The sequence below is a fragment of the Cucurbita moschata genome, unplaced genomic scaffold (assembly GCF_002738365.1).
Source record: "Cucurbita moschata cultivar Rifu unplaced genomic scaffold, Cmos_1.0 Cmo_Scf00001, whole genome shotgun sequence".
Taxonomy (NCBI): Eukaryota; Viridiplantae; Streptophyta; class Magnoliopsida; order Cucurbitales; family Cucurbitaceae; genus Cucurbita; species Cucurbita moschata.
The window spans coordinates 10,037,963-10,057,960 of NW_019268517.1; the positions used below are offsets into that span (position 1 = coordinate 10,037,963).

General features: G+C 36.0%; 5 protein-coding genes and 1 long non-coding RNA gene across 9 annotated transcripts in view; 3 read left to right on the forward strand and 3 right to left on the reverse strand.

The window, feature by feature from the left end:
* LOC111453243 (auxin transporter-like protein 2) overlaps positions 1–2,789 on the forward strand; it is a 3,920-nt gene extending 1,131 nt beyond the window's left edge. The window contains exons 2-8 of the mRNA XM_023094272.1: positions 91–289; positions 377–675; positions 766–949; positions 1,036–1,133; positions 1,236–1,443; positions 1,544–1,801; positions 2,314–2,789. Coding sequence (XP_022950040.1) covers positions 122–289; positions 377–675; positions 766–949; positions 1,036–1,133; positions 1,236–1,443; positions 1,544–1,801; positions 2,314–2,538 — 1,440 coding nt within the window. The 5' untranslated portion in view covers positions 91–121 and the 3' untranslated portion in view covers positions 2,539–2,789. The remainder of the gene's footprint in view (positions 1–90; positions 290–376; positions 676–765; positions 950–1,035; positions 1,134–1,235; positions 1,444–1,543; positions 1,802–2,313) is intronic.
* Positions 2,790–3,301: 512 nt separating this feature from the next.
* LOC111452354 lies at positions 3,302–7,413 on the forward strand. The gene is made up of 4 exons (XR_002712128.1): positions 3,302–3,426; positions 6,373–6,574; positions 6,655–6,728; positions 7,315–7,413. It is a non-coding gene; the product is annotated as an uncharacterized LOC111452354 (long non-coding RNA).
* LOC111452297 (lactosylceramide 4-alpha-galactosyltransferase-like) lies at positions 3,989–5,857 on the reverse strand. The gene has a single exon (XM_023092940.1). It carries the CDS (start codon positions 5,642–5,644, stop codon positions 4,424–4,426), a length of 1,221 nt encoding a protein of 406 aa, XP_022948708.1. The 5' UTR covers positions 5,645–5,857; the 3' UTR covers positions 3,989–4,423.
* A 1,047-nt stretch (positions 7,414–8,460) lies between the features above and the next one.
* Positions 8,461–11,694, forward strand: LOC111452274 (putative receptor-like protein kinase At3g47110). The gene is made up of 3 exons (XM_023092908.1): positions 8,461–8,539; positions 8,727–10,867; positions 10,944–11,694. The coding sequence occupies exons 2-3, from the start codon at positions 8,842–8,844 to the stop codon at positions 11,450–11,452; spliced, it is 2,535 nt and encodes an 844-aa protein (XP_022948676.1). The 5' UTR covers positions 8,461–8,539; positions 8,727–8,841; the 3' UTR covers positions 11,453–11,694.
* Positions 11,695–12,197: 503 nt separating this feature from the next.
* On the reverse strand, positions 12,198–16,243 carry LOC111452339 (mitochondrial inner membrane protease subunit 2). Of its 3 annotated transcripts, XM_023093018.1 has the most exons (6): positions 15,964–16,243; positions 15,584–15,802; positions 15,439–15,511; positions 12,894–13,059; positions 12,457–12,581; positions 12,198–12,416 (listed from the first exon to the last, which is right to left on the reverse strand). In XM_023093018.1, exons 2-5 carry the CDS (start codon positions 15,747–15,749, stop codon positions 12,474–12,476), a joined length of 513 nt encoding a protein of 170 aa, XP_022948786.1. In that variant the 5' UTR covers positions 15,750–15,802; positions 15,964–16,243; the 3' UTR covers positions 12,198–12,416; positions 12,457–12,473. The 3 variants fall into 3 exon arrangements, with proteins under 3 accessions (XP_022948786.1, XP_022948770.1, XP_022948779.1); XM_023093002.1 differs by having other exon boundaries at positions 12,202–12,581; XM_023093011.1 differs by having other exon boundaries at positions 12,202–12,581; positions 15,584–15,819.
* Positions 16,244–16,475: 232 nt separating this feature from the next.
* On the reverse strand, positions 16,476–19,150 carry LOC111452282 (vacuolar cation/proton exchanger 3-like). 2 transcript variants are annotated; one of them, XM_023092928.1, is made up of 12 exons: positions 18,821–19,150; positions 18,610–18,677; positions 18,485–18,513; positions 18,197–18,393; positions 17,902–18,114; positions 17,620–17,751; positions 17,415–17,531; positions 17,276–17,329; positions 17,042–17,158; positions 16,847–16,928; positions 16,722–16,761; positions 16,476–16,682 (listed from the first exon to the last, which is right to left on the reverse strand). In XM_023092928.1, exons 1-12 carry the CDS (start codon positions 19,073–19,075, stop codon positions 16,673–16,675), a joined length of 1,314 nt encoding a protein of 437 aa, XP_022948696.1. In that variant the 5' UTR covers positions 19,076–19,150; the 3' UTR covers positions 16,476–16,672. The 2 variants fall into 2 exon arrangements, with proteins under 2 accessions (XP_022948696.1, XP_022948688.1); XM_023092920.1 differs by having other exon boundaries at positions 16,476–16,761.
* Between the last annotated feature and the right edge of the window lie 848 nt (positions 19,151–19,998).

Consider the following 19,998-nt stretch of genomic DNA (forward strand, 5'->3'; position numbering starts at 1 on the left):
TTTTTTTTTTTTTTTTTTTTTTTTTTTTTTTTTTTTTTTTTTTTTTTGTTTCTTCCGTATGTCTCACTTACTGTCTTGTTTTTTCGTCAGGTTTTTTGGGTTTTTTAAGAAACCAAAGACAATGTTGCCGCAGAAACAAGCAGAGGAAGCCATAGTTTCCAACTTGAACGAAACAGAGCATGAAGGGAAAGAAGAAAGCAAAGATTCTCAGGCCATGTTCGGTGTCAAGAACCTCCTCTGGCATGGCGGTTCTTCATGGGATGCTTGGTTCAGCTGCGCTTCTAATCAAGTAAAGAAACAAAATCAAACCCATTTTTTAAAGCTTTCCCACGAATTGTTTCATGTTTTTTACACTTTTTTTGTTGAATTTTTGCAGGTTGCGCAGGTTCTGTTAACTCTTCCGTACTCATTTTCTCAGCTGGGAATGCTTTCTGGGATTCTGTTTCAGGTGTTCTATGGAATAATGGGTAGCTGGACGGCTTATTTAATCAGTGTTCTTTACATTGAATATCGAAGTAGGAAGGAGAAAGAGAACGTGAGCTTCAAGAATCATGTGATTCAGTGGTTTGAAGTTCTTGATGGCTTATTGGGACCGTATTGGAAAGCCATTGGCCTTGCATTTAACTGCACTTTCCTCTTGTTTGGATCAGTCATTCAACTTATTGCTTGTGCAAGGTTACAAAATTTTGCCATTTTTATCATTTTTGAGCGTTGATTTCATCTGGGTTTGCTTTGTTTTGAGGAATTTTGTTCGTTTTTCAACAGTAATATTTATTACATCAACGACCATTTGGATAAACGGACATGGACTTACATTTTTGGAGCTTGTTGTGCTACAACTGTTTTCATTCCTTCTTTCCATAACTACCGGATTTGGTCGTTTTTGGGGCTTGGAATGACCACTTACACCGCTTGGTATATGGCCATTGCCGCCCTTGTCCACGGCCAGGTACTTCCTCCGCCGCCGCCGCCGCCGTCGCTCTGTTCTTCACCTTCTTGTTTAAGGGAACTTAACTTTTTTGGTTCAAATTTTAGGTGGAGAATGTCCATCACTCTGGACCTAAGAGTTTGGTTCTGTACTTCACTGGCGCCACTAACATTCTTTACACATTCGGAGGCCATGCCGTCACTGTGTAAGCTTCTTGGAGTTTGTCCTAAAGCAATTTTTGAACAAAAAATCTCTTGTGAAAATCTGAAAACGAAAACTTTAACCCCAAAATCCCTAATGTTATCAGTGAAGTTATGCACGCCATGTGGAAGCCGCAGAAATTCAAGTACATCTATTTGATGGCCACTCTGTACGTTTTCACTTTAACGATTCCGTCAGCCACCGCCGTCTACTGGGCCTTCGGCGACCAGCTTCTCAACCACTCCAACGCCTTCTCCCTCCTCCCCAAATCCGGCTTCCGCGACGCCGCCGTCATCCTCATGTTGATCCATCAGGTAAAAACCCCATATTGCACGGAAGGTGTTTGTGAAAAGTCCTCTGAGAGAAATTCTTACAAATTCGTTTAAATTCTGACATGGGTTTATCTGGGTGCAGTTTATTACGTTTGGTTTCGCTTGTACGCCGTTGTACTTCGTTTGGGAGAAAGTAATTGGAATGCATGATACCAAAAGCATTTGTTTAAGGGCTGTTGCGAGGTTACCAGTAGTGATTCCTATTTGGTTTTTGGCTATCATTTTCCCTTTCTTTGGGCCTATAAACTCCGCCGTTGGCGCTTTGTTGGTGAGCTTTACAGTCTATATTATCCCCGCCTTGGCTCATATGCTTACTTACAGAAAGGCCTCTGCTCGACAGGTGAATTCCTGAGCTCTTCAATTTAATGCATTTCATCAACCCTTAACCAAAATCCCACTGTTTCACTCTGCCCCCACACTGCATGTACTGACATTTGCTTCCCCCACTGCTTGTCTTTTGGTTGTTTCTTTGTTTGCTCATGTGATTCATATCCATTTCTCTCTATATAGTTAAGGTGCATTTTTGTGTAATTTAGCTGAAAGTAACATATCTACTTAGTGTTTGAGCTAAACATAGGATTATGATATCATGGGTTTGAACAAAATGTATGTTTTAATTTGATTATTCTTATAAATTTGATGTTAAATGTAGAAAAGCATTTATGGGTTTGATACAGAAATGTTATCGGATAATTGAAATAGGTGATAAGTCCTTTTCATATAGTTATTGGAACGACTTGGTCTCTGTCACCGTTAATAAACCAAGATAAGTACCTTATGGTAAAAACAATATTAATCTAATATACTTTGGGGAATATTATTTAAATTTGTTGTTGTTTTCGTCCTTTGCAGAATGCAGCGGAGAAGCCTCCATTCTTCCTCCCGAGTTGGGTCGGAATGTATGCGTTGAACGCGTTCGTGGTGGCGTGGGTTTTGGTGGTTGGGTTCGGGTTCGGAGGATGGGCTAGCATGACCAACTTTGTCAGGCAAGTCGACACCTTCGGGCTCTTTGCGAAATGCTACCAATGCAAGGCTCCGCCATCGGCAGCCACCGTTGCTGCTGCCCCTCATCACTAAACCTCGCCCTTGTCCTCGTTTGTTCACTCCATATTTTGTATCATACCAATGGGTGAAAATCGATAGCTTTTTGCCTACGCCCTCTCTCGAGTGTGTTAGATTTTTCAATCCAGTCAAATTAATGGCTCAAATTTAGCTAAGTATATTATATCATAATACTTGTACCTCACTTAATACTTTGTTTAAAGAATCTTATCTGGTTCATTCTAATTAAATGGAGAAAGTTATAAATATTGTAAGCTTGATTATTATTCCATTTGGTAATGGAAATTGAACTACCAAATTGTCACATGGTTCGCACGTGGCTTGCACATGCATTCCCACATGTTCAATTAATCCACCGGATCTTCAAATTTTGATTGATTAATTATAATTATTTGATTAAATTATATAATAAATATTATTATTAGAATAACAAGTGAGTGGGTTGGACTGGACTGGACTGGACTGCTCCTTTTGACCCCGCTGATTAATTTTTGACTCAGATCTCCAAATACCTTATTTAATTTAATTCATTACAATATTGTCTTTTTCCTTTTAAATAATTTAAAAAGGTTTACAAAAGCCCATTTGGAGAAATACAGCTGTGGATTTGGCCCACTAGATGATGGGCCTATTTTTATTTGGCCCACTATATGATGGGCCTATTTTTATTCGGCCCACTAAATGGGCCGCGCTGGCCTTGAATAATGAGAGAAATATTTTATTTAATTTTTAAAAGCCTTCTCAATATTATTATATTGATATAAAAGGTCATCGGCCCGCCAAAATTTTACATTTCTTTGATCTCTGTTCTTTTATGTAGCTTCGTGATTCAGTAATGGCGTCCGCTTCTACAGTTCCCGCTTTCGATTGCTTCTGTCGTTATCTCTATCTTTCTCATTGCTGGTTTGCGCTTCGTATTCTTGATCAGAAACACAAGGAATTCATCTTTTTCCTTCAATTTCTGATCTCTCCTTTTCTACGAATTTCATTCCTTCTGGTGTTTCTGTTTGTAATATCCATTAATAGACTTGTGCCTTTCGTGTGTCGTTTTTTCATTCATGTTTTCGCTTACTTGAGTTTCATTTTGTTGTGGTGGAGGGGATGAAGTAGCGATGAGGGAAAGCGATTTAATCATTGGTGTGGAAATTTACGCAAGTTCGTTGTTTATTTATTTTGGTGTCGCTTTCCTGAATTAGTTGAGTTTTCTAGTTGAATATTCTTCTCGTGGCCCATGCTGTTTGGACTTTTGTTTTTCTAATGCAAAAATTCGTAGGCGGGGCTTTCGGGCGAGGAGTACTCGTACTCGTTGTTGCTGTGTCTCCTCCAAAGAAAGATAAAATAGCATGACCACGAGTTAATTGACATTGGTTTTGACGAGTCGATATTCTCCAGCTAAGCAGTTTTTTTAACGTTATTTCTCTTTAATTTTGGAATTAGTTTGATATGATTTTACTTGTTCATGGTGTATTTGCTCGCATAATCCAACCACTTAATTCAATTGAACCTATAGTTTCCGACTGATTCTTGTAGACTTCTGATATAATTATCCAAACATGGTGCCTACTGTCCTTTAAAGTGCCGTTTACTTTTTTCCTACTACTTTAGAGAGAGACTGGGTTGAAAAAGAATCAGAGAGTGATTGTTTCAAATCATGGTATTGTAGAAAATAAGTTAATGAATACAATGGAGAAGATTCAAACTCTTAAACGCCTAGCAAATGAATGCTTTAATTTGGGGAATTTGGATGAAGGAGATACAATTAAGTCATGATCTCTTTACGATTCTTGTGAGGAAAATGCTTTCACTTTATTCTCGATGAAGATTTTCGGTGTTACTGTATTAAATAAATTGTAGTTTTTCATGCATCTTTACATTTGTTCTCGTAGAGCTTTCCCTAATTCTAAGTGTATTTGCAAATGATGCAGTGAGCAGAAACTAATCTTTCTATGACACTTCCCTTCTGAATGGTATAGCTTTTACTCTGCTTGTTCCATAGGTGTATTCCATAAGCCTCGTCATTTAGCTGAGCTAGCATTGCTTTTGCCCAATTTGCAGAAGCTCGGTTTCCTGGCTTCTTAAAAAGTTCACCAATCTTGGTCCAGTCCACTGGGTAGAATGCTGCAGGAGGCAATATGGTGACGTTAAAACCTGGTCTAGCTCCGGCTCCGGTTACCTTTGCTATTACTCTGGAGACCAGAAAAGGTCCATTATATCCCCATCTGCTCCCATCAAAATTCGATGCAAAATTTTCCATGAATTTCTCTAGAAGTGGATGCTTCTTATCAAAAACAAGAACAGCATTATTCAGTCTAGTCCAGTTCTTAGATACCGGATCAATACTTTGAGCGCCAATACAGTTCTTCAAGCCCATGAAAGACTTCAAGACAATAAAATCCGTATCTATGTAAACACCTCCGTACTTGTATAGGACTGCAAGTCTCATCAGGTTAGATAGATTCTGAGCTAATGGAATCTGACCTGGGTCTTTTTTTCCTCTCTTCATCTCATCAAACCAAGTCTCAACAGGGGTGTTTTTGAATAGAGAAGGCAAGTCCGGTGTGATTGCCAGAATTTTAAACCCATGATCAAGTAGAGGTTGAAGAATCTTGTAGCCTCTTTCTGAATCCAGCGTTCTTGATAGAATAGTTAAGCATCCACGGGGGTGAGACTTGAAAATGCTTTCTGCTGCCAGTAGTTCTCTTCTTCTGAAAGTCCTTGTTGGAGATATCCATGTCATGAAGAATTGTGTCTCACAATCATGGCTGAGAAACTCCTGAAGTCGATTATGGAACTGCTGCGTGAAATTGTTTGACTGCAAAATTCGAAAGTCGGGAAGGTGTTTCCTAAACCAATCAATTCTTGCCTTTTTTCCTGAAAGATTGAATGGAACTATCAAGGAATCAAAAGTTCCACTATCATCATCTTCTTCTCTGTTTTCTGGCGAGGACTTCAGTGGCTCTTGTGTTACACACGTAATTGTTGAGTTTGAATTTTTGTTCTCATTTATGGATACTGTTCGAATCGAAGCTTTGTAGATTATGCCATCTCCACATAGAAAGATGATGATGGCAGCAAGCAAGATGGTTGGCAATATGGGTGATACAGTACACCTTTCAGACATTTCTTTCTGGAGGTTCTTCCCACAAGATGTGAAGTTTGGGATATGCTTAATGAGGCTATTTGAAAAAACTCATGATTAGGACATCTTTTTTGGCGATTACACCAATGGAGGAAGACATAACTCCAAGCAAAATTAATTTATTCAGGTTGCTTGCTTGGTCTGCTGGATGAGGTTGATCAGATTATCGTGAAGTCAACTGAAGGAAATAGAATTGAAAAGGTCAAATCTAAATTTTTAAGTATAATGACGAATGCTTATCACAAAGGTGGCGTTTTAGTTATATTGATCCAACGGTCGAGAGGATGAAAGCGTTGAAGTCTCAATCTTCTCTCTGTGGAGGGAAGATTGTCACTTCATGAAATAACTCAGCTATTACAGTTTGGGTTGACCTGCTGCAGAAAATTTCTGTAATTACCTCTTCAAGGGTGAAAAAGGAGGGGAAAAGTTTAGGATTGCACAACCATTCATCAAGATGAGCCCAAAGAATAGAAAATGGAGAAAATTTAAGCAGAAATATTAGTAAAGATTTTATTGATGACTTTAGCTATATACAAGGTGTATATATATGGTTTTTGTTTACCAAATATAATCTATATCTCTGTCAAAATCTCTACTAAGTCTTTACGAAATATCTCCCGTATATATTTCTGTCCATCTTTACAAATATCTACCATATCTTTTATTATGCATTAAGCCATATCTCTGGCATATTTTTTACTATTTATGAGGCTCCATATCCCAAACAAAAAGTTTAGTGGATTATAATATCTGATGCGGGCAAAATGAAGGCAAAGAACGTTGAATTAAGAAATGATGGCAACAGGAATTAAACCAGAAGGGATGATAACTATATATCAGCTTATGTTCTTGACCAAATTTTGTAAGTTTTGTGCAACATTGAGGATTAACTTCGAAGCATATAACTTGCAGGTTCGTTTACTTGGTTATTTGAATTAGAATTCATCAAGGTGCTTCCTCCCTTATCTGTTTTCCATGTTGTTTTTCTGCAGGTATGGCTTATCATTGTGGAAACATACATGCTGACATGTTTGGTGCTCATATATCTCAGAGGAACCAAAATAAGGTACACAGTTTAATTTACAAAAATGCAGCTTGTTCAAGTGATGAGGTAGGACGAAATATTATTCAGATTCAAATAGAAAAACATAAGACTATTTATATAGGTTCTATAATTAGTTTCATTTACGAAATAGTAGTTGAGAAGATTTAATAAGAAAAAAAGAATTCTTCAAAACATATTTATTGTGTTTATATTAATTGAATACATTTATCATATTGTTTTCATTAAAAATACTTTTTATTTTGTAAAGCTTACGATATATGGGAAATAATTTAGTAATAAAATTATGGGTGGTTGGAATTGAATTAAAAAGGTTTTGAAGCTATATGTTACTGCTGCACAACTCACTCAATTTAGACGAACAAAAAAACAAGATAGAAAAAAAATGCTAGGAAAAGTATAAGTAAATATCTGGCTCCGACTCCTCATGTTGGTGTTGTCTTCTTAATTATTTCGTAATTATCCTGTTTTATTTCCAAACAGAAAATTATTTTGTAATTGCTATAGTTTCCATGATCATTAACCATGGGTAGGTCAATAACTCTCAATTAAGTTATAATTGGAAATCAAACTAAAAGCCCTTCTTCAGTTCACCAGATTCAGGCAACCTCGGGCGACGATATAACAAAATGGAGAAATCTCCACCTCCATTGGTAAAGAACCCAAAGCTAAGATCCGAATAGAAATTAAACGGTAAGAAAAGTTCACCAAAAACAGAGGAAGCTTTAGAAACAACAGATTCTTCACTTCTGGCCAAATCTTTATACTCACATCAAATCCACATCCTTTTAATCAATTTCCTTAATTTTTCTAAACTTGTACATGTTTATCGAGATTTAAAATACAATTTTATATATAGTATAATTAAGTCACTCATGAAATAGTCCAAACAATTTTAATCTATTTGAACCAAATTTTGGGTTCAAACCTTTAGCCCCGTCCCTCTCTTTTTTGCCTCCCCTTCCACACGCCATGTTTATTGCCCCATAGACTTTAAACCGTTGGCTTGACTTCATGCTTTGCTTTCTTTCATAAATGCATTTTGATTGTTGTAGCTTTATTCTACCATGACATTGACCTTGACTTCGTGATATTTTTAGAATCAAATAAATAATTTCTACGATAATAATAATGGTAAACTCAAATGAATTTTAATTTTAAACTACTTTATCTATCTGTGTTGTACAGAAGTATTTAGATAGAGAACTCGTCGAGTAACGGTAGAACATGAATATTTTTTAAATTAAAAAATATATATGTTTCTAACTTGATCTCATTTTACTACTATTCATCTCCTGAGCTGAAGCCTAAGATATTTGAGAAGAATTACTATTACTAGTCTTCTGCCCAGTGGGATCCAAAGCTAAGATAATGGAGTCGTCTCAACAAAATTCAGAGCCACCAACCACTCAAAGATGCCATTGCCTATAAATTCCATGTAAGCTTATCCTTGCAAGTAAACTGATAAATTCACTGTTTTCTTTTTTCTTTCTTGTTATCAGAAATCAGGATGGGGAACACTCGCAGCAATGTGAAGCGGATTCTGTGTATATTTTTGTATAATATCTTTCAGATGTCTATGATATCAGGTTTGGCAAAATACACACCAACCTCTGGAAATGAATCGGATCGCTTGGCTCTACTTGACTTCAAAAGTAAAGTATTCAACGACCCACTTGGAATCATGAGTGCTTGGAACGATTCCATGCATTTTTGCGATTGGGTTGGCGTTTCTTGCGATCAAAGCATCAGAAGAGTAGTGGGTTTGAGCTTGGAAGCTCGAAAGCTGAGTGGTTCGATACCACCTTCTCTGGGTAATCTTACTTATCTCACTGAAATCAGATTGGGAGACAACAACTTGCATGGCCAAATTCCCCAAGAGTTTGGTCGACTGCTACGATTGCGTCATCTCAATTTGTCTTTTAATAACTTCAGTGGTGAGATTCCAGTGAATATAAGTCATTGCACTGAGCTGGTTGTTCTGACAATTGGTGCCAATAGGCTTGAAGGTCAAATTCCATCCCAATTCTTCACGTTAACCAAGTTGGAGCTTCTCGGGTTTGGTGTCAACAATTTGACTGGAACTATCCCACCTTGGATAGGTAATTTTTCTTCAATGCTTCGTTTGTCATTCGCAAAGAACAACTTTCGAGGAGACATTCCCAATGGAGTTGGACGTCTGCATAGATTGAAATTCTTCTCAGTTTATGGAAACTACTTCACAGGGTCAGTGCCGCTTTCAATCTATAATATAACTTCTTTGAATTATTTTTCTGTTACTCAGAATCGATTGCAAGTCCTAGTACCACCAAATAACGGATTTTCTCTTCCCAATCTTCAGATCTTTTATGGTGCTATCAACAATTTCAACGGGCCTATTCCCGCGTTTTTTGCGAATGCCTCAAGTCTTCAAGAAATAGATCTTTCTGAGAATAATTTCACTGGTAAAATACCTGAGGACTTGGGGAACTTAAACGACTTGGTGTTACTAAATTTTGATGACAATAGACTTGGAACTGGGAAAGTTGGTGACTTAAGTTTTATCAGTTCCTTGACTAATTGTACCAGTCTAAGCATACTGGGTGCTGCTGGGAATCATTTTGGTGGAGTATTGCCTCCATCTATTACCAACTTGTCAGACCAATTCACAAGCCTAACCTTAGGTGAAAATATGTTAAGTGGAGGCCTTCCAGTAGGGATTGAAAACTTGATTAACTTGCAGGTTTTCACTGTGGAAAATAACTACTTGAATGGTAGTGTCCCTCTCAATGTTGGTAAGCTTCAAAACTTGGCCAAATTGTATTTGCAAGGTAACAAACTAAGTGGGCCAATTCCATCATCCATTGGTAACTTGTCCTTGATCATCGAGCTTCGTTTGAATGATAACGAACTTGATGGAAGTATACCACCAAGCTTAGGACGATGCAAAAGACTTCAAGCTCTTGACCTATCTAATAATAAGCTAAGTGGTACCATACCCGAGGAAGTTCTCAGTCTCCCTTCCCTTTCACTCTTTTTGGCCTTGGCTCAGAACTCACTTACTGGTCCATTACCAGCTCAAGTGGGAGAATTAATTAGTTTATCTGAGTTGGATCTGTCAGAGAACATGTTATCAGGAAATATTCCCGAAGACCTTGGTAAATGTATTGGCCTGATTCATTTGTTTTTGGATCATAACCTATTTGAGGGAACAATTCCTCAATCTTTGGAAGCTTTGAAAGGTCTAGAAGCACTTGATCTTTCAAGCAACAACTTGTCTGGGCCAATTCCCCAATTTCTTGACCAGTTTCTCTCACTCAAGTATCTCAATCTATCCTATAATGACCTATGTGGTGGTTTGCAACACTTGCATTTACCTCCATGCATGCCTAACCCAACACATTCATCCAACAAATTTCTGACAAAAAAAGTGTTAGCCTGTACAATATCTACAGTCGCATCTGCCATTATTATTTTGAGCATCCTTCTTGTGTGTTTAATGCTTAAGAAGTCGAGGAAGAATGCTTTGAATTCATCTTCCAACTCCAAGGATTTTGTATTGCAAGTTTCTTACTTACAACTCAGTAGATCAACTAATGGGTTCTCTAGAGACAATTTGATTGGTTCAGGTAGTTTTGGTTCTGTGTATAAAGGTTCTCTGTCAAATGATGGATTGATTGTTGCAATCAAAGTTGTAAACCTCCAACAAGAAGGTGCTTCCAAAAGTTTTGTTGATGAATGCAAAACTCTCGCAAATATACGACATCGAAATCTACTAAAGATCATAGCTTCTGTCTCGAGCATCGATGGACAAGGCAATGAGTTTAAAGCTCTAGTTTTCGATTTCATGTCGAACGGTAACCTGGATCATTGGCTTCACCCTACAAATCAAGGGGAGAATCAAAGAAGGCTGAGTCTTATCCAGAGACTGAATATTGCCATTGATATTGCTTGTGCATTAGATTATCTTCACAATCATTGCGAAACACCTATTGTTCACTGTGATCTAAAGCCTAGCAATGTATTGCTGGACGATGATATGGTAGCCCATGTAGGGGACTTTGGTTTAGCAAGATTCATGTTGGAAGGCTCAAATGATCAATCATCTTTCAGCCAAACCATGTCACATGCGCTTAAGGGGTCGATCGGGTATATCCCTCCAGGTATTTTTCTTCCATCCAAACTCCTTTAGATCTTGATTTTCTATACGTATAATAATGGATGAGGAATTGCTTGCAGAGTATGCCACTGGGGGTAGAGTTTCCAGTGAAGGAGATATTTTCAGCTACGGAATACTACTATTGGAGATGATCATTGGAAAAAGACCCACAGACAGCACGTTTCACAGTGGCGTAGATATTCACATGTTCACTTCAATGGCATTGTCTCATGGAGCGTTGGCCATAATTGACCCTTATTTGCTATATGAAGAAAGACGTTGTCAAGAAGAAGAGAAGGAAGACAGAATACAAGAAATAGCAATAATGATGGGTGAAGATAATCATGGTAGAGAAACTGTACCAAGATGGATGGAGGAATGTGTAGTTTCAATAATGAGAATTGGGTTATCATGCTCTTCAACTGTGCCTCGAGAAAGAACGTCCATGAATATGGTTGTTGACGAATTGCAGAAAATAAGAAGCTCCTATCTCAAGTTTAAGAAGGCACAAACACAAGGATCAGTCGATATTTGTTCCCCCAACCTTGAGAGACAGAATGATTGTGTTTTGGCCGCAATGGGTTCCTGAAGTAGCAGCAGGCAGCAGCACCATTAAACTTCCTAATTTATGTGTCCTTTGAATAGTCCTGCCCAAATTATCAATTTTTTTTTTTCTTTTTGTCAGATGAAGAAATACATAAGGTGGTCATCAATGCCCTAAACCCTTCAAATCTTACGTAATTCAACCGTTTCCATGACGTCCAAAAAATTCGGATGACGTCATTATCCAATTAATTTTAAATAAAAACAAGGAAATACTACTATTTTTTTTTTCTTTGTTCTGTTTATATATATATATATATATATATATATATATATATATATCCCATAAAATACTTTTATTTAATAAAAAAAAGGCGTTTTTCTATTTTATTATTAAATATGTCCTCTTATTCGGAAAAAAAATTATTAAATATTCGGAAAAAAAAACTTTCAAATTTAATCTTGAAGTCGATTTCGATTAAAAATAGATAAATAATAATAATAATAATTCCCGATTATATTTATAAAATGTATAGAGGAAAAGCTAATAAACAAAAATAAAAATTAAAAAATTAAAAAAATAATAATAAACTAAGAAAAACACACTTGGTTCCTCCATCAGCTTGAACCAACCAAACCTCCCAAGTCCTAGAAATCAAAGTTGAACGAGAAGCTGCAATATGAATTTACTCTGCAAAGGTTTTTGATAATTACTGGTTGTCTATCTTTTACGATTCTCCTCCCAAAATTCCAGTTGATAGGGCACTAGTAAGATTTTTCCATTTGATTTTACCAGGAAACTTAAGCGACGGGATTCGTGCATACGTGAGGTTAAGTTCAATCGTTACTGAAATACAGGTTCCTCCGGATACGGGTATTACATTGAAAATACCCCAAGAATGAAAATAATGTATGTTATGAAGAAAAAATAACATAACCGAAAGTGATAGATAGAAATCACCGCAGAAAAGGTCTCCAGGTCTAAAAAATTTCTACCTAATGTAAAAGACCACAAATAGGAGTATTCGATCATGGAAAACTGTTCTCTACCTTCAATTTTGGTATTATCAGTAGGACTTGACTCTCCCCTGAGGGTATATTCTCTCAACGGCACCAATTCTTTGAGGTGGCCATACAATATGTGACACCCTACCTTGAATCAAACCCATTGGTATCTGCCAGCAAAAGGCTTAGTTCAGTCAGGCTGGGCTAGACATGTCTCAAAAGCAGTAAAAAGGGAGTTGAACTCAAATCTCAGATACTTGCAGTAAAGTATTTCTCTGGAAACAGTAAATTAATTATCTATATTTTCTTAATGCTCTTTCGTATGATACTTTCACCTGTGTTTTTTCAATTCCCAACAATTGTTACATGAAGAATTAAAGATCCATCGAGGCTACCAATCCACATAAACTCTGGTTGCATCTCAAAACTAATAGCACGACCCAAAAGAAACAGAATGTTAACTATAGAAGATGGTATCTTACCGGGCCAAAAGATCTCGAGTCCATGCTGCAATCTGAATTATCACCTTCAACCCAACAGTGTCCTTCTGGAACCTTTACAACGTCATATGTTTGACGAGTTCCAACCCAATCTCCTGGTAAGGCAATAACTCTTTTCACATGTTTCTCCTTGTAATTACTAGGGGATCTGCAATAGGTCAACGATTTAGGGAAGGAAATTTTAATCAAATTGTTCAAGTCTCTGAGAGTAAATTTTATCCTCAACGACACCTTAGCCACAAACCCACACCAGTGAATACATTTTGTTTCAGGATTCAGTTCAGTTCAGGATTGTTCGAACTCAGTTTAAGAGTGATTTTGGGTAAGGACGCCTCTCCTAAATACTCTTTCAATTTCAATTAAGGTCGTCAAACTAATTTCTGACCACTAAGCCTTGTACTTGTTGCGTAGGAATCTACTGGATTATATTAGGAGCACTTTAAGTTAGTAGTTTCCACTTGTGGAGTTGTTTGGTGTGTGCCTACCAACTTTTCTAACTACATCATGTGAAGCATGTCTCTTTGAATTATTATGTCTCCTTGAGTGTTTAAGCATGCTGAAATATCGTGTTGTGATAGGTTATGTGGTGTTTTTGAGATGTTGAACATATTGTGTTTGTGGTGGATATGTGACTTAAGTTAATGAAATGTGACCTTTGATAATTTTTGAGCCTGTTGTTTGTTGACTATGTTGTGATGAGCATGCTGAAATGCTGATATTGTCTGAAAAGGCATGATGGTTGTGTAGGATAATGCATTTTAGTGAGATTGTACGATGTCAGAGGACCTTGTGTGTGATGAAGAAAAGTTGGGTAAATACCATTGTGCCTCAGGTAAAAATGGTCAGGGTGGTAGACCATTGACATAACTCGAAAGAGTCAGTCTCATGTAGCTTTGTGAGAGCTAAATATTAGTGTTGAGTGACTCAGTGGAGTCAAATGAGCTGGTTGACCTTGCGTGAGGATTGAGTGCACATGACATGATGTATTGATGCAAGTGTTGAGCATGTTGAATGTTTTACTTGTTTTATGTGCAAAGAGCATGTTTAGTTGTATGAGAGAAGCATTATGTTTGTTTTCTAGGTTGTATGTTGTTTGATGACTCCTCATGCGTGAGCCACTTACTGAGTATGCATTATGATGAACTCACCACCAAATTTTGAGACCATTAGCTAGTTATTCTATCTTCTTAATAGTTGGTTTTAGTTGGGAACTTACATTAGTACGAGTTGGTTAGTTCATTTATGGTTTGAGTTACTGTTCAGTGTTGATGATTCATTTTGGGACTGGCATTTGAGTTGTATCATTGTTTGGAAGTTGGCTTGTTCTTAGAAATTTTGTTAAAGTTGGATAAGCTTGAAAGAGTTCTTTATATTCAGGTAATTTGAAGTTAACTGTTAGTTCTTGAGTTGGAGCTTAGTATTTCTTTATCAGGTGCTCAATATTTGGGAAATTACCACAGTTACGTTGTAATACTGTCAAAATTTGGGGTGCGGTAAATTTGGGAAGAAGAGGACTTGGAGGTTACAATCTCTAAACAGCGCAGGAAACAATGAAGGCTTTTTATCTATCTTACACTCTTGGCATGCTTTCAATCACATACATTTACCAATTACATCATCAAGACTATTACAATTCAGGAGCGAGATGGATCACTATGCTATCCATTACCTTCGATTAATTCAAATATGACGACGTAAATATAATTCGTACTATTTCTTTCACAAAAAATGACCATTTTTGTTCATGAGGAAACAAGCTTTTATTGAGACAAAATGAAAGAATACAAAAGGACACACAAAAATACTGCACACTAAGAGAAGGCAACCACCTAGCTATACAAAAACAAAGAAAAAAAAAGATCTCCAGTTCATAATAATTAGATCTAGCAGATAAGTACAAAAATACTTGGAAAACGATGTCCAAATAGAGTGACCACACCTCCTCCCAAGGTCTCTCACGATCCCTAAAAGGTCTTATTCCTCTTGATCCAATTGCCCCAAAGGACTACAAAGAGGCCACAAAACTTGACCCCCATATTGAATACGCAAATGCAAAGAGTAATCATTTCGTTCTATGCAAATTGCAAGTAATGGAATTGAGTTTTTCTTACTTTTGAGTTCTCTGTCTTTATTCTTGGAAGTTATTAAATTGGAGTCCAAATGTGATCTCTCAGCGATGATTAATCAAATGGGCCTACAAACTAATAATGTTCAAAAGTCAACCAAGAAGAGCCAATCCAAATCTTAAATTATCTAGCCTCAACTCATTAAGATTCAAACCCTGAGCAATCCCAATCGAGCAAGACTATCTACATACAATGCACTGGATCATACTACTATATAATTTGAGAGAGAACGATGGAAAGGATAATGTGGGTTTACATAGGCCATTTTCTTTCTTAATCTAGAGCAGCCTTCACCATCCAATAAAAGAGGAACTAAATCAAGCCAATACCACAAAACACAATATAAGTGTCCAGAACAAGACAATGCAGATAACGAAATTAGGCGCAGGAGGGAAACTTACCGGTAAACAATCACGTCACCGGGAGAAAATTGAAACTTATCAAGGCAAAACTTCTCAACCAGCACGTAGTCATCTGAAACCAAACCCAAGCATCAGATGGTATCAAGTCCTCGCTAAAACAAATATGCAACCTTTAGAAAATTACCACTAACTGGTCCTGCCAGAGAAGTGGCTCTAGGATTAAAAGTGGGAGACATTGAAGCACCCCGGATAGGGACAACACTCGCATAACGATCCGAAATCGTAACGCCAATAATTCCAAGTGTGAAACATTTCTTCGCAACGTTCCACACTAAACTTCGATTTGCCATTTCCAAAGTATACCAACTAGATGCATATCAAGTGCGAAATGGGAGTTCAGTAACTGCAACATGGAAAAATCTATAATGAAATAAGAACCCAAAAAAAAATTCAAAGTACGCAAACAATAACATTTCTTGTCAATTCGAATTTTGAGCTTGCAGAACAGAATCAAAGCAATCATAAAGGTCGAACTCGAACCGGAAGAAATTCGATGAAACTTACCAGACAGGCGCAATTCGTCGAGTTTACCTAAAAATTGACAGTACACAACAGACAGAATCCGCAAGCCTTCCGGCAAGCAGCCCAATTATCCCAGTTGAATTCCTCAACTACGTTGAAAAGATTAAAGAATATTATGAGAACAGGAAGCGGGAAATCGACGCTGAGAGATACGGAAGAATTCAATAGAAGATATTGTTCGCCAAATCCGCTGGTGATCGCTGCACTCACTCAGCGCCAAACCCTAACCATACAGTAAACGAAGGCGCGAACGAGCGAGCGCAAACAGAGAAAAATAGAAGAGGCAAATACTTTATTTTAATTTTCTTTTCTTTTCTTTTTTTCCGAGTTAAAAAAAATGTAATTACCAAAATAACTTTTTTTTCCTTTAAAAAAAATAAACGCAAGTAAAATTACGTGCAAGCTTATCGACAGTACTCGAGCTAGGATCAAATCGCTCATATATTTTGATTTTTAATAAGTAAATGGGATTGAACATCGAACTCGAATTACTATACAATCATATAATTTATTTTTTTTTATAAAAGTTAGACCAACTCACCTCTCGAGTTAAATAACTCTTGAAATTTAATATTATACAATAATATAAGATTAAGAGAATAAAATATTATAAAATATAAAAATATTGAGTCCCTAATCCACATAGATCAAGAGCGAACACTCATCGTTCACGGCATTGACTACCATGGTATCAATTCAGATTCGAACAAATATTGAATTTGGGCTACTATGGCTTTAACTGGACTCTCGATAATTGGGAATGGACGATAATAACCTCATCTACAAAATAATAAAAAATTAAACAATTAAAAAAATAAATTAATTAATTAAAATTAAAAAATGTTAAAGTAGTTTGAAAAGTCACCACTAGTGAAGAAGAAACATATTGCAATGATAATATAGAAGAGGATGAGAATCAACCCCTTCATGTAATGAGAACTGCCATCCTGTAAATTCAAATTAATTTACGAAATTAGCCAATTAAATACAAAATATTCCCTTTTAAAAAAATTTAATATATATATATATATATATATATATATATATATAGGGGCTGTACCTGTAAAATGGATGATGAGGCCATTATTGAAAGAGCAAGGGAGGCAGTTTCAAGAACATTAAAATTAAGATCCATATTAATTCCCATAATCCAACCGACAATTACGCATAACGGAACCTGAAAATTAAGAATAATTAATTTTTATGTTTTATTAAAAATATAAAAATTAAATTAGAGCATTTTAAAGAATATAATAATATTAATAGCGTGACAAAATGAACCCAAATTTCTTACCACAAACATTGCTATTTGAGTTGCAGATCCTAAAGCAACACCTAAAGTTATATCCTGCATTTTACCATTAAAAAAAATATAATAATAATAATAATAATAATATGATTAAGGAAATTAATTAATTATATTAAGGACATACCAACTTGTTCTTATAAGCAAATATGAGAGCTCCTGCGTGCTCGGCTGCATTTCCAACCAGTGGTAGTAATATCATGCTAAGGAATGCAACCGATAGCCCCCAACTTTCCGAAACGTCCTAATTTTTCAACTATGTTAATTTCAAAAATTAAGCGAAATATTAAAAATTTAGGGAGGAAATAGTTATCGAACAAAACTTCTATTACCTCAATTGTAGCCACCACGTACTCCGACAACAAAGCAATGAGAATAGTAACGCCTCCCAACCAAGCCACTATGCTCCATATTCCAATCGTTGGTGCTTCTTGCACAACGTCGTCGTTGTATACCTCTAGTTCCTAATAAAGATCGTTATTAACAAAAATAATTATAAAAAAAAAAAAAAACTCGAGTCATGTTTCAATGATATCTCTGTATTTTAGACCTAGGTCACATAATGAAAACAGCCTCCAAATTTGTTGTATAACTTAAATTTAATTTAACGATACCTTATCGGGTTCAAAAAATTCACAGTGAGTCCATAGTTGAAAGATCAAGTAAGCTACATAAGCCACCAACATTACTATACTACTTGCTCTAGACAATCGCAGTGCTTCAGCTACAACCACATCAGTAGACCCTCTGACATAAGGGAACAACATTGGAAGCAAATGACATACAAGCGCCAACAACAACATGTGTGAATTGACCTCAGCTTGTCTCTATAAAAAAATGTTACAAAATTTTATAACGTACGATTAAAACATATATCTTCAACTAAGAAGCCAAGAACTAATCGTTTACTTGGTCATAGGTTTGTTGTCTTTTAAGGTTGACGATGCCACCGATGAAAAGCGAGGTTCCAAGAACGAGCAGAAGGTTTGATAGAACCGATCCCAAAAGAGAGTACTTCACCAACTCGATTTTATCCTTGCTAAGTGCAAATATTGCTATAATTAGCTCCGTCGCATTGCCACATGTCGCATTTAATAACCCACCAACTAAGTATAAACAGACATGATTATAGTTGATCGAACCATGTCTAAAAAATAAAAAAATAATAAATAAATAAATAAAAGGGAAGAAAATTACTTGTGGGGCCGGTGAAATATGAGATTTGTCTGCAAATATATGAATAAAGAATATTAATTTAAGTTAAATGGTTGAAAAATAATATTGAAAATTCCAGAATGAAAACGACGTCGTTTCAGGCTTACTCCGTCAGAAAGCTCAGGCGTTCCGCAAGTGGAGCAAGCCCCAATAGGCTCAGAACGAAAACCCACGCCTGTAATTCCATTAAACTTTTTTAAGAGATTATTATTTTTAATTAATTTATTTTATCTAAAATTTAAAAACTATTTCTATTTTAATTTTAAAAATTTTGGTTTTATTTATTTTTTAAATAAAATTGAAATAGTTTTCACTTACTCGTCCGAAGCCAAGAGAGTCGGCCAACACAGCCAACGGAATCGCCGGAAAAAGAAACCAAATCTTCGTTCCCAAAATGACCTCTTGAAGATTCACAAGCAACAGCCTAAGACAACCGAAACGAACCTTGGAAACGAGGGTCAAATCGGACTTTCTCCGCAGCGATGACGACGACATGTTGTGAGCCGTCCGACCGATCAGCGAACTCTTGACGGCGCCGTTTTGCAAGATCGGCGTTTCTTGTTCGAAATCCATGTGTCTACTAAATCCAAAGACTCTGTGAAATGGAATTCCTCTCAAAAAGTTGAGAATATATCGCAAATGGAATGCGTTTACCTTTCCTTTTCTTCTACCTATTTTTCCAATATTTAATTATACTATAATTTTTTTAATTTTATTTTTTTTAAATATAGAAATTCAATCCTCTGACCACCCCAATTAACCATTTTTGTTAAAAAAATATTTATTTTCTGCATAGTATTTTGTAAGTTAATTATAAATTTATTAAAGACGAAAATTTATAATATACATATAGCATGAGGTAGGTCTTGGAAAGGAAGTTTCTTGTAAGTTTCAATTTTCAAACACCATTTATCGCTTATAATGACAATATTAAAATAAATAAAAATAAACAAATATTAACGTTTTTAATAAGCAATCGTAGTCTACTTTGAATATATATTTGAATGAGTGTGAACAATTTTTTATACCTAAAGAAAAAGAAAAACTATATTTAAACCAAAAAAAATCAAACGATATACAGTCATGATGAGTATGATATGCTAGTGGCTATGACGTTTGTAAAGATCAAATATGAAATAATAACAACCAAAATTTAAATTTAGGATCGGATTGAATTGAATCGTAAAGAGATATACGTTAGCAAAACAATTATTACCCTAATTGAGTTGAAAAAAAAGTGTACAAGTAGTGGGCACTATGATGAGATAGACCGTAAGGCCATGGTCCATATGAATTTTAAAGTGGGCGCTGTGATCAAAGGGCCCATTTGAGCCCATCCATAATCGATTAACCACTCATTTTAGAAACAATTTGCCTATTTTATTTATTTTTAGTTTGTTTGATAATTATGAGTTGACTAATTGATTCTTAATTTGACTATGTTTGACACAATTATACAAAATTTTAATAAATAAAATACAAAAATAATTAAATAA

Coding starts and splice junctions, on each gene's coding strand:
- LOC111452282 (XM_023092920.1), bottom strand. CDS start 19,075: ATGGATTTCGAACAAGAAACGCCGATCTTGCAAAACGGCGCCGTCAAG. Junction 17,330..17,414: donor TTGCTTATAAGAACAAGTTG/GTATGTCCTTAA, acceptor GGTAAAATGCAG/GATATAACTTTAGGTGTTGC. Junction 16,762..16,846: donor ATGTTTCTTCTTCACTAGTG/GTGACTTTTCAA, acceptor ATTATTTTGTAG/ATGAGGTTATTATCGTCCAT.
- LOC111452339 (XM_023093018.1), bottom strand. CDS start 15,749: ATGGCAAATCGAAGTTTAGTGTGGAACGTTGCGAAGAAATGTTTCACA. Junction 13,060..15,438: donor GGTGACGTGATTGTTTACCG/GTAAGTTTCCCT, acceptor GACCTATTGCAG/ATCCCCTAGTAATTACAAGG. Junction 12,582..12,893: donor ACTCGAGATCTTTTGGCCCG/GTAAGATACCAT, acceptor TTTTGCTGGCAG/ATACCAATGGGTTTGATTCA.
- LOC111452297 (XM_023092940.1), bottom strand. CDS start 5,644: ATGTCTGAAAGGTGTACTGTATCACCCATATTGCCAACCATCTTGCTT.
- LOC111452274 (XM_023092908.1), top strand. CDS start 8,842: ATGCTTCGTTTGTCATTCGCAAAGAACAACTTTCGAGGAGACATTCCC. Junction 10,868..10,943: donor GATCGGGTATATCCCTCCAG/GTATTTTTCTTC, acceptor AATTGCTTGCAG/AGTATGCCACTGGGGGTAGA.